This window comes from Chanos chanos, chromosome 6, assembly GCF_902362185.1.
Source record: "Chanos chanos chromosome 6, fChaCha1.1, whole genome shotgun sequence".
Taxonomy (NCBI): domain Eukaryota; kingdom Metazoa; phylum Chordata; class Actinopteri; order Gonorynchiformes; family Chanidae; genus Chanos; species Chanos chanos.
This window is the reverse complement of record NC_044500.1, coordinates 15,845,448-15,858,215: the sequence shown is the minus strand read 5'-3', so window position 1 is coordinate 15,858,215 and position 12,768 is coordinate 15,845,448. Positions and strand designations below refer to the sequence as shown.

The 12,768-nt window shown below is 45.8% G+C and overlaps 1 protein-coding gene across 1 annotated transcript in view; it reads right to left on the bottom strand.

Moving 5' to 3' along the window:
• Positions 1–12,768, bottom strand: part of grik4 (glutamate receptor, ionotropic, kainate 4) — a 95,087-nt gene that overhangs the window by 23,839 nt on the left and 58,480 nt on the right. Inside the window, exons 7-9 of the mRNA XM_030776407.1 lie at positions 10,704–10,865; positions 9,171–9,323; positions 8,659–8,763 (exon numbers count right to left, since the gene is read on the bottom strand). Coding sequence (XP_030632267.1) covers positions 8,659–8,763; positions 9,171–9,323; positions 10,704–10,865 — 420 coding nt within the window. The remainder of the gene's footprint in view (positions 1–8,658; positions 8,764–9,170; positions 9,324–10,703; positions 10,866–12,768) is intronic.

Here is a 12,768-nt window from a genome sequence, read left to right as displayed (position 1 = left end):
TTTTTTTTTTTTCTTTATTTATCTCCTCCAGCGGTGTGAACACAAGACTCTCATCCGTTTTCGGGCGGAGTCAGAGCGGTAACGGAGAACAAGAGGGAAGTAAACACGGAAAGAGCTGATGATTTCTAGCTGAGCAAAAGGAAGCGACGGTTAGTGAATGTGAAAACTGACTGAATGAAATTGCATATTCTAGACTACACCATGATGCACTCCACAGCTAAGTTTTCATCATCTGAGGTTTTAAAAAACACTTTATTGCAGAAGCATGGATAGCCAGTGGAGATAGCAATAGAGAGGCCTGAACGGACAATAGAAATGGAAACCTTAGATAGGGGATTATGTCTGAGCTACTATGGCACCTGAGTTCACAACAGCCTACAAGATTATGTGGATTGCTCACAAAAAGGGGGATGTGTTCTGGACTCTCTTGATCAGAAAAGAGCAACACTGCACCTGGACAAAAGAAGCCATCATTCAGAAATGACATTCTGTATGGGAGATACTGTAATCTTTGGAACTGAATTCAACCACTCTTTTTTAGTGGGGTCTTAAGAATTGCCCTGGAAAAGAGGTATGTGTGTGTGTGTGTGTGTGTGTGTGCGCGCGTCTGTGTGTGTGTACGTGCGTGCGTGTGTGCATCTGAGTGTGTGTGTGTGTGTGTGTGTGTGTGTGTGTGTGTGCGTGTGCATATGTCTGCAGGTGTGTGTGCGCGCGCGCGCGCGTGTGTGTGCGCATGTGTGTGTGTTTGTGGAAAGGACAAGCAGAAATGATCTTCCTGGCCTGAGGCTACTAGAGCTTCGACTCAAGTCTCTGAGTTAAGAGGAAATCCTACACACCATCATACACACCATCATACACACCATCAGATTCCCCATACTACTGGAGAGGAACGGACACACACATCATCAGCTTCCCCATAGTGCTGGACACTCTCTTCACAGAGAAAGAGACTACGCACTGCTACACCTCAGACATCCCTCACATCTACTTTCTGCTAAGAAAAATGTCTCCTATACAACACTCACAATCTCACAGTGAGTCCTTGCAACCACGATTGGTAAGAGTTCTATGCAAAAATACAAACAAAACAAAACAGAAAAAGAGAGAGAGAGAGAGAGAGAGAGAGAGAGAGAGAAAGAATAGAAGGGCCACAGCTGTGTGGGACAAAGCGCGCTCTGGCGTTTGTTATCCGTGCTTCTGGGTAATGACTGCCTGAGTCAAGCAAAGGCCAGCGAGAAAAAGGTCAGAACAGTTTATTCCCTTTCAAGAAGCGACCTTTCAGTACAATCAAAATTTCAATTTGCAGCGCATAACCGCTACGCATCCCTCTACACCCCACCCTTTTCTCTCTCCAAAAAAAAAACAAAACAAAACAAAAAAAAAAGAACAAGAAAAATATCCTTGTTATGCCCGAAAAAAGCAAAGCCAATCTCTGCATTCGTTATTTGACATTATGTGCCCGCAGTGCCCGTATCTGCCCTCCCCTAACGAGCTGCTCCGACTCCACCCTGACAAAAACATCAAAGAGCTGCGATGGAAAATAAACACTTGCTCCAACACACCAGTACACCACACACTTAACAATGCATGGCTTCAGCTCCATTGTCCATAGCTCAAACTCAGAAAGCTGAAAAAGGACATCTGCTGTCAAGAGTCAGTCCCCCTATCTCTCTCTCCCTCTCTTTCTCTCTATCTCTCCCTCTCTCCCTCTCTCTCTCTCTCTCTCTCTCTCTCTCTCTTTCTCTCTCTGGGCATGAGCAGAGCAGAGGCTGGGCTTGTGTGAGAGATAGAGAGCAGGAAGTTCTAGAGTGATGAGAAAGACAAAAGGGATTAAAGCAGCGTTGAGGCCTTGTGTCTTTCTCTCTGATCTGCAGACAGGGGACACGCAACTAGAACATGTGCACAACACAATGACCGCCAAGCTGCCACAGCTCTGTTGCTAAGCCCAGACACTTAATGGAAGGCTTGGTAGGAGGCATGACTCCAGTAACATGTAAATTCAAAAGACGCAGACGCAGACACACGCAAACGCGTACACAGAACCTCAAAAATGTGCCCCCCCCCCCCCTTCTTCAGCTCAGGCACAGTGTAAGTGTATGAGACAGGACCGCAATGCACACACACACAGAGTCTCTCAAACACACACACACACACACACGCACACACACACACACACACACAAGCTCACTCAACGCGTGAAGGCTCCAGTCATCCTTGAAATCCGTTCAGGATGGGGGATTTTGCAAAGTAACTCATCCACTTAGTGTTTGATCTATTCCGCATCTCCAATCTGTCTGTGTCCTGCCAGAGACAAACGTGGAAGAAAAGCCTGATGTTCCACAAAGACAGAGAGAGAGAGAGAGAGCGAGAGAGAGAGAGAGAGAGAGGAGGGGGAAGAATGGAAGGAGAGAGAAGTGACTGAGAAAAACGAGAGTATTCCTTCCTTCCCTAGCATGGACTGTCACAACCGGGCATTCTGTCCGCCAAGGTCACGCAAACGCCGCTCTAATTATGACATCATCGCAGATAGCAAAGGCACATATTTAAAACTTTAATCCCACAGCTAAATCAAGAGACGATAAAACAAATGTCTCTCTGATCCCCCCTTTCAAAGTCTAAGTATGTGTTCAGAGCTTGACTGGGCCCTGGGACATTTTCAGCCCACTCTCTCTTTCTCTGTTCCCATGAGAGACAGGAAAGTATCGTCTCCTTACAGAGATGTTCCAGAGAAGCCCCAGCTCAGACCAATTAGCTGTAAAGAGCTCGTCAGCGGATGACACACCGTCTGGGAGTTGTCTCTGTTATTAGCCGCTGGGCAAAAGTGAGGGGGAAAGTTGAGACTTTTCTGAAATATTTTTGTTTTGACCTGACTGTAACAATTTGCTGTCCCCCAGGATGCTTCATTGTACAATCTGACCACTCTTACTCTCTCTCGCTCCCTCTCTCACACACACAGGCACACACACATACACAAACAGACACAGACACACACACACACACACACACACACACACTCATCATCTTCTTTCATACTTTCATTGTCTCCTTCCATAACCCGCAGACAGCAGCTGAATCACTCACTATGCGCCAGGGCTATTGCTTCAGGCTCACGTTTCAATGCGCTGCACTCGTATTCTTCTCTGCCCAATCTGTGAAGAGCAGCACTCTCTGACCTGCCCCGAACAGTTTGCATCACGCAAGACAGTTATAGCAACCATGACGGTTTTATAGCCAGTACCAATGACAACATAAAGTAGGACATTCGTAACCCCTGACAGTAGTATTACAGTGTTATCAAGAAGTATGAATTCTCTGCTTCATGTTCCGCTGACTTTGAGAGCAACTCTTTGTGGGGGGAAGACTTCACTCACACTTGGAGACATCACCCAGAGAGCCCTATTTGGAAAGCAAGAGCTTTTCACAAACATGTCAGCTCAAACCCTGTGTGGTAGACCAGGTAAAGCTGCATGTACCATTGTCTTTCTGTCCTGTTCTCAGAGACCACCTCCTATGCATACCTTCAGTCCATTGAGAAAGCATGTATACCATGTTGTTCATGCTTCCCCTGATAAAGACCCAAAAACAGAGTTATTTTAGCTTTAAACCGGCCGCATGCTGGGTTTGCTGCTTTCTCTCTCCTCCCATGTTGTGCAGAGGCCAAAAACAACAAAAAAACCCCCAAAAACAACAAAACCCCCCCAAAAAACAAATTAAAAAAAAAAAAGCCAGACGAACAGACCGTAGACATCAGCGGCATTTAATGGAGTTCTCAGACGTTCTTGGGTTCAAAAAAATAAAAAAATAAAAAAATAATAAACAGGCACAAAGCTGACAGTAAAAAAAAGCCTTGATATTTACTGCATAAGTGCAGTGTCTGAGCTATATAACTGAACTGAAATAGTTTTCCTGTATGCTGAAGTAGTCCCCCCTGCGCGGGGTCCTATTTTGTGTATTGATGTGGAATGTAGAGGGGGGAGGCGTGGGGAGAGATAAGGAGGAGAACGGAAACCCCACTGCCACAGCTTTACCAGTGAGGACTTGGGAGGAGCAGGAGAGGAATACTCATGAGGAGGTGTGGTGTGTTGGACAGATGCTCCACAGGAGAAAGCAAACTGGAAGAGAAAGATTAATTCATTGATCGCAGTAGGGGGGAAAATACATGGTTGAAGCCCACTCCCTTGGGGGGTGGAGGGGTGGGGAGTGGGGGGGGGGGGGGCACACTGAGTCGTCACATGCAACTTTGTCCCCTCTCCCTTTTCTCCCAACATGCTTTTACCTTGGACCCCACCCCGCCCACCACCCGCTGTTACGGATGTAATCTCAGGCTTTGATTAACTGCCTCCATTTCCAGACTTAATTGCTAAATCGCCTCTCCCCAGGAGCAGACCGCTGCTGGTTGCAACCGAGATGCCCACCAGTTCCCCTTTCAATACAGGGAAACCAACAAATAAAAAGCCGCACAGCTCTAACAACCTGCCTCTACCTACAATTAGGGCCGTTCACCGCTCACTCTAATTAATAGCTGCAATAGTATCGATGAACAGAGTCGAAGTCAGCAGGGTTGCCTCTGGGGCTAAGAGTCACTATGCGAGGCTGAGAGAATCAGGGGTGTAGAGATGTGAGGGGCTGGAGGTGGGAGGGGGGTTCTGGTATTGTAATATGCTGTTGAGCCGGCGCACACTCACCGCATTACTATTCTGAGGGTACGGAGACTGGCAGGATGCCCAAAGAAACTGGCCTCATTTCTGAGGCCTCCTGAAGGGCACAACCACAGACATGCCTCTCAACCTCGTTACTTCCCGCCACCCCTGAGGCATGCTGAACCTACTGCCCCCCCCCCCCCCCCCCCCCCCCCCCCCCCCCCCCCCCTCCAGCTGCCAGCGTGGTCCAAAGTCACCATGATCACAACAAATCCTCATGTCTCGATAGTCAGAACCTTTCCGAAAACCCCGTAATACCCTCCTCAGGGTCCGAGGTAAGGTCTCAACAGCTCCAGAGAAGAAACCTGAGCGAAACTAAACTACTCTCCACGTTGTTTTGTTTCCCTCTCCATCTTAGTCCCGATTTTCACAAACGACACCGTTAACTCTGCGGTTAGAACCGGTTGAGTTATACGGTCCATTTGTGGACATACATTTAGAGGAAACAAGGTCCCAGCAGTTTAGGCCAACGGAGAACGCCATCTGCCTGCAGCTGCAGAATGCTGACTCTTGTTGGGCTTCTTTATACTGCTCATTACGGCTGACTAATAAATGAATAAAACATCAGGGAGTCCTGAATTACAGCACAGTCTCCAGAAAATATATATATACCAGTAAGAGCAGGCTTTTTAATGGTCATTGAATAAAGGATGTTCACAGAGAGAGAAAGAGAGAGAGAGAGAGAGAGAGAGAGAGAGAGAGAGAGAGAGAGAGGGAGAGGGAGGTTCTCTGTGTTGGTGTACACAGCATGTAAAGTTTGTTTAATGGAGCTCTTTAGCGGTAAGAAAGCAGCAGGATGTCGGGGCTGTGTGGGAGAGCAGTCGGCACTGCTGGAGCGTCAGTGTCTGAAGCCAGGGAGAAATGTCAGACCGTTTGAAATGACTAATCTCACGACACTGTGACCTTCCTAAACACTGCACATCATCAGCGCTGTGGTTATGTGACTAAGTTGTTAGTCCTAGAATTGAGTCAACTGGAACTTCGCCTGCTCCATTTTTGTCTGTCTCTGTTTCCAACAAAGGGAATTAAAGCGAATCCCAATGAGCAACACATGCTAATTGGGATTGAATTTAATCTACGACGTGTTATCTTTGGCTAATTAAGTCTTAAAGACTGAAATGTCAACCAAATAATCTGAAAATATATCAGTATTTTACGACTTGTTGCATTCACACTGTCTGTAAAACCCGAGCCGGGTGTCAGAAACATTGCATAACGCATCGTTAATTGTAAGCGCTCGATCAAATGTTTTTTAAAGTTGCATGACGCTAACGTATTTTATGTCTTAGGTGTTCACACTTTATGCAAAATCTAACGACGGCAAAACAGAACTCGGTGAAAGGCCCCGTCTGAATCGGCCGTGTTTGTCAAACCTGTACATCCGTGGCTGATACACAGCTCCTGACAAAGCAGTAACTGATTTGAAATTACTGTGTGCTTGCTGAGCGACACATGGTTCAGATATGTGAGATGCCTGGGAGTGGAATTCAATTTGGGCGGTGGAGGGATGGGGAGAAGGGGAGAGGGGTGGGGGAGGGGGTGTTTTTTTTTTTTTTTTTTTTGGCAGATCTCCCCTGGGGGTCTGCGAGCGCACACGTGTGGGCCGATCTGTGGGGGAGCCACTGGGCAGGAACGGATTTGCCAATAGCCCCGGGCCTGGATGGTCCAGCTAGACTCAAAACGCATCTTTTCTCATCTCTCTCTCTCTTTCTCTCTCTAGAGCCATGAAACATTAGTGGGGTCCATCTTTGTGAGTTTTTCACTTTTTTTCCCTCTCACAAGCACTCTCTGAGGATCTACACATTGGCAGCCATGTGGGTGTAGCTTTGCCTCCCAAACTGCCTTTGGCCTGTAGCATCTGTGTCAACATATGATGTGGCTGGGTGTGTGTGTGTGTGAGTGTGTGCTTATGTATGCTTATGAATATGTGTGCATGCGTGTGCATATGTGTGCATGTGTGTGTGTGTGTGTGTGTGATGGGGAGAGAGAGAGAGAGAGAGAGAGAGCAGCCAGCTCCCTGTTCTGGCAGAGTTAATGAACAGGGCTGTTGCCAAGGCATTCTCTGAAGGCTGCCAATCGGACACAGGCTTATCACAATAGCACTGGGGAGGTGTTTTTTTATTGCCATTTCAATATGTTTATGGCAACATGAACAAACCTCCCCCATTTCTAGTCACATGACACACAGCCTGAATCATCATTCAGTACCAAAAACAGGTTTTTCACGATATTCTGATAATGTTATTATTTTTATTAATATTTCCCACAATAATCACAACTTTCATCAAACACTGCCAACCTAAGTCAAGTAATTACCTGTGTCTGACTACGATCCAGCTTTCTTGGCCTTCATGGTGATGCATTCATCAGAGATATAGAGTAAATTATTAATTTAATTTAAGAGCGGACTGGAATTGTAGTTGATTTTCAGTTCAGTTTGAATTAAGTTTCAGCTAATTTCAATTCTTAAGGAACCATCTACAATTCATCACTGCAAATCTCTAACCATTGACTAATTCACTGAGTGAACTGCAATTCATTTCCTCCACTGTGGAAGAGTTGATGAAATGACCTGGGTCTAACTTTCTAAGACAGCTTATTTTAGCCTGTGATTGAGTGAGTGACATCAGAGCAATACGGTGACTTTTGGATTAACTCCATAATCCTGAACAAACTTCATAACCACGAGGGACAGCCGAGCAAGATTTACTGTATGAAATGTAGCCGTGTGATAGAAAACCGCTCAAAACGGCAAATAGAGATGTCAGCCTCAAACTAAAACAGACAACTTCATACCTCACTGTCAGATCACTTTCTCTGTCTCTTATGTCCGGAATACTGAACAGATGCCCTCTCCTCTCACTTATCAGTCAATCACTGCTAAAACGGACAGATGGAGGAGGGGAGTGATAAAAGCAGAATGTCTGTTTGGTGCGTGGATGCAGACAGTATTTCAGAGGGTTAAGATCACTGTAGGTGACTAGAAGAAAGGAAGAGAGAGAGAGAGAGAGAGAGAGAGAGAGAGAGAGGGGAGAGAGAGAGAGAGAGAGAGAGAGGGAGGGAGGGAGGGAGGGAGAGAGAGAGAGAGAGAGAGAGATGGCCCTGGTCCCATGGAGGTCTGCGACCAGGCTGTCACTCAGAGAGGGGTATAACAGCCGACTCCTTACTTGGCCTCTTTGGAATGCAACAGGAAAGGCCAGACAGGCACACCAAGGCACAGACAGTCACATAGACGCTGTTTGTTTTAAATGGCTGTTTTCTGCTTGAAAGCTTTCTCTGCGTGCAACAAAATGCAGCCCACCGGGGTGAGGCAAAAAAAAAAAAAAAAATATATATATATATATATATATATATATGAAAAAAGCTTGTCCAGTAATGTATCTTAAAAACTCGACCCAGGCTGAGTCAAACTAAGAATGATAAAAAAGTTCTAGGAATTGCATTGAATCAGTAATCAGAAAAAAAAATGGTTTAAGGTTTTTTTTTTTTCTGCCCCGAGCTTCAACTGGAATTTCAAAACAAATCAAATAATTTCAGAATATGTCTTCCCCTGCTAACTGGCTACGTTTCAGTGTCACTATGACAACCCCCAAAAATTTGCCAAACAAACAAACAAAAAAAAACTCCAATGAACATCATCTATTATCAGCTCCGTTAATCAGCAAGTTTTATCGTGTACCGCTCACCCATCTCCACGGGCTGCTTTAAGCCTGTGTTTCAAGTGTTTTTGCATTAAGGTGTTTTCATCCCTAGCTCTCCAAATGTAATAATGTAAAGAACCATTACGAGTCCCTGCTGCATCGTACCGCTTAACGCCACATATGGGAGCGATTCAGGGCCGTGAGAGGACTAGGCATCCGCAACGAGCGGAAACATAACAGAAGAGGAAGCTGTTTTTATTTATCTATTGACTTATTTACCTCTAGCTGATTGACTGCGTGTGTGAGAGTTACTTTACCTGCCTTAGGCCGTCCCTGCTGTTCTGCATGATCCGCAGAGCGTAATTGGAGCGTTGGCCTTTGCTGTTGAACTCAATGTGGCCCGTTAGACCTTCCAATTCTACCTATCCGAGAGAGAGACAGATACATGCAGGCATGTTGAGATCAGAGGTCAGAGAAATTAGCCGCAGAACATTCCTCCACAAGGCTTCAGTGGTTTATTGATTAACCGGATTACGGCAACAGAAAGATTCCTAAACTACTTGTCAGTAGGAAATGAATTAATCACTAAGCAATAAAGAAGACTGCCAGATCCAACATGTTATTTTTCAGAAGTAGCGATGGAAATACATATCATGCTTGTAGGAAACACACAGCATATAGTAGTAGAGTCTGTCTTGTAGTAGTAATGTCTGTCTTTTCTTTTGGGCAAAAATGACACTTCCTGTCAGCTTCTCCTGATCATTGAAGTGTGAGATGAGTGAGGAAAGGGCCAGAGAAGGGCTCAAATGAGACGACTGACAAGCCTTACCATCCTCAGATAGTTCATTAGACTGGTACCGTGCTCCCAAATCTTGGAGGACTTGCAGGAGAGCTGGGTGGCTCCCACATTCTGACTGCGGTTCAGCTCCTGCACGGCTGCCACTACGGTGTGCACCGCATCAAACAGCAACGCTGATGAGAGCTTTTTTACACACACACGCACACACACGCACACACACGCACACACGCACACGCACACACGCACAGTGAGTATCACACCAGCCAGAAATGGTTAACCAAGCCTTTAACGTCCAAGTCAGTTTTTCCATTAAATCATTAAGAGACTGTGCTGACAGAGTGAGACCCACCCTCTAAATCTACGTCCCTCAAAGTTGGCCAATGCTCAGCATCCCAATTACATTTGACGGCGTGAGTGTGGAAGTGCAGGAGAGGTAATTTTCCTGCACACTAAGTCCCATTAATGCAGCGGTGGCTAGAGGTGCTGAAGTGGGATTTGTTTGAGCTGCATTACAAAACAGAAGAGCAACTTGGTGTGTGTGGTGTGTATTGTGTGTGTGTGTGTACTGTGTGTGTGTGTGTGGTGTGTATTGTGCGTGTGCGCGCGTGCATGCGTGTGTGCACGCGTGTACACATGAGCAAACAGACTCGGTAAATATTTTTGCGCCGTCGTTCTCTCGGAGAGAAAACTGACAATAACTATTCTGGTCACACACAGGCCAGTTCCTCTCTGAGCCATTTCCCCCCTGTTCTGCGGCATGTTGGTCGAATATGGAATAACTATGTAGTCAGCAGAGAGACAGAGAAGAGGGAAAGGGGCTCTAACCCTTATGCAGATACAGATCCAATGGTTAATCTCTGTGCAGACCTCAGCCTCTAACCCCAAACTAATGAAGGAGAGAGCTAAAGAAGCAGGCTTAGCATTCCACCCTGTTAGATTTCAGCAAGGACATAACATGAGGATAGGCACACTCCAGTGCACTCTGAGATTACAAATAGATCTATTTATGGGTGCGGGAACTGAGTCCCAAACAGGGTCAGCACATATTATTTTCTCTTGCGCCAGACTGGTAGACAATGAAAAAAAAAAAAAAAGAAATCCTGCGATTAATTATAGATAAGAGCTAATTAAAAAGGAAAAATACAACTACAGAAACGCAGCTGGCTTCTAAAAAACACGAGCCATTGATTTTTCAAAATCTTCCTACAGGGTTTAATTAGAATACAAAAAATAAATAAACCTCTGTAATGAATCACAGCTTGCTTTATGTCTGAGATCCGACAACATGAAACGGGAACGCTGCTACCTATGTATTTTTCATTAGCTTTTAATCTTCCTCTTTACTTTTTTTTTCTTTTTTTTTTTTTTTCCAAGCTCAGCGTGAAAGGCAATAACATGTAGCACACATTTGTTTTTATGCATTCAACAAAACATAACTATGAAAAGGACACCGGATGCTGTATTTATTTCCCAAGCGTAAAATAACGTTTAGGTCAGGGTTTATGAAGATATACATAGCTTTAAGCCGTGAGCGTAAGCTCGGTGGAGGTGGCCGGCCCTTACCGGGGTCCCAGCGAAGGGAGCGTGGTCACAGTTCTCCTGCCAGGAGCGGTTGAGACTGAGTAAGAAGTCCTGGAAGAAGGGGTGGGTCCGGTTGAAGACCGAGAACCCGACGATGTTGACCCTCTGGTCGGCGACGTCGTCCAGACGCAGCAGAGAGAACTCCTGAGGAGGGGACAGACTGTTAGGGAGAGCGCAGGGATGCATTTGGATCGTGTTTCACTCCTTTTGCGTTTGTTTCCTCCCCCTGAGCAACTCACAGATATTGGTAATCCATTTTCACTTTCGAACATATTTGAGATACGTAATAAATTACAGGCAACGTAGATGTTATCACTGCAGGTCTACAGGTCTAATTATGTCAAATAATATGTTAGGGCTATTATAGACCTACTTCACTCCCACGGTATAAAAAAGGTAATGGGTAATGCTGGCAGTCTCTATCACTTTGACATGACTGTGTAAAGACATTACTAATCAAAATGAAATCATTTGGATATTATATTTAGATTTTTATCATTCATAACCTAGGGTTTAAATTTTTACTTATTGAATTACAGGCCCCATAAATGTTTAACATGCCTAACACGACTACCATACAGCAAAATCTCCTCCACTGCTTTACTACAGACACACAGGTCCCAGAGAGGCACATCCAATCCTTGCCAAGCCACACTGCATTTCTCTAGTCTCCAGTCTCAGCTGTGCCACACTAACCGATGGTAGACGACTGCACAAAAGTAGTAAAAATGTAATGCCACGTGTTATAAAATTATTTCAGCACCATAAAATAAAGGTTATACTTCCTCTTGTGGGGGTAGGGGGTGAGAGCTGCTCATTTCAGAATAGAAATTGCTCAGAAAGTTCTAGAAGAAAGATAAGAAACCCAATGAGTCCATAGAGCCAGAAGCCCATTGGGAAAGAGCTATTGAGATAAGAAAGTGATGTTGGTGGCGTTGGATGGGTTCTTGCTCAGCACATGCAGTCTATCAGCTGAAGGTTAATAGAGATGTTCTTGCAGCCAGACCTGACAGCATTACACACCAGTCTTGTGACAATGTCATTGGCTCTGGGGATATCGATGAGGAGGAGGGGGTGGGGAGGGTGCTGGAGGTGAAGAACTTATGGAGCTGGGCCCCTGCTCTGGGGGAAAAACTGACGAGAGAGGTATAAAGTGGCAGAGAACTTGCGGTGCTCAGATAGGTCACTCTGAGCTCATACGCATGAAGCAAAGGACAATGAGATGAAAAAAAGAATAAAAGAAAGAGGAAAAAAGGAAGGGATAGGAGAGAGGAAGCAAGCAAAGGAGAGATGAGAAGGAAAAATGCAAAGAGCGCAGGTGAGGGCTATATAACATAGGTAAAGAGATGAGAGGAAGGGTTGATATGAAGTGATGGCGGAGAATTTACGAGATGAGACGAGACGAGACGAGACGAAGATGGACCTCCAAGGGGATCAGAAGAGGTGGCGAAAACCCAGTGGAGGCAAAGCATGCAGACGCACGGTGTTAGATAAGGTAGCCAGGTCTGAGAGCAATTCACATCAAAGGCAGGCAGGCATCTCAGGCCCTCTCATTACAAACACAAAGCTTGTGGTAGCAGTGGTGACTGTGCTGAATTAAAGCCAAAGCAGTTGGGGGGGGGGGGGGGGGGGGGGGGCAAGACAAGGGGAAACTCGGTGTCGTGGGAGAGAAAAAGAGAAGTGTACTGCGAGACCTTCAGGAGACAGTTTGTTACACCTAAGGGACGTAAGGGACTAAGAAAGGCAGCCCCAGCTGAATTCATCCTGTTCTCAGCCTTGGCAGACAGCATTCCTCCCTTTTTTTTTCTTTCTGGTATAAGAGCACTCTCTGAGTTTGGAGGTTACACACTTTCCTCCGAGCCTCTCTGCCTGAGAGCCGCCTCTCTCTAACCCTACCGAAAATGCAGAGCCGCGAGAGGGCCCCATGCCGGCCGGTCTGACGAAAAGCGATTCCTAAAAACAAAACGTATTTTATGGCAAGTCACCGTGCGCCGGTCGAATCTGACGCACAAGAGCCGGATGCGCTTTGAGAGAAACATTAGGAGGG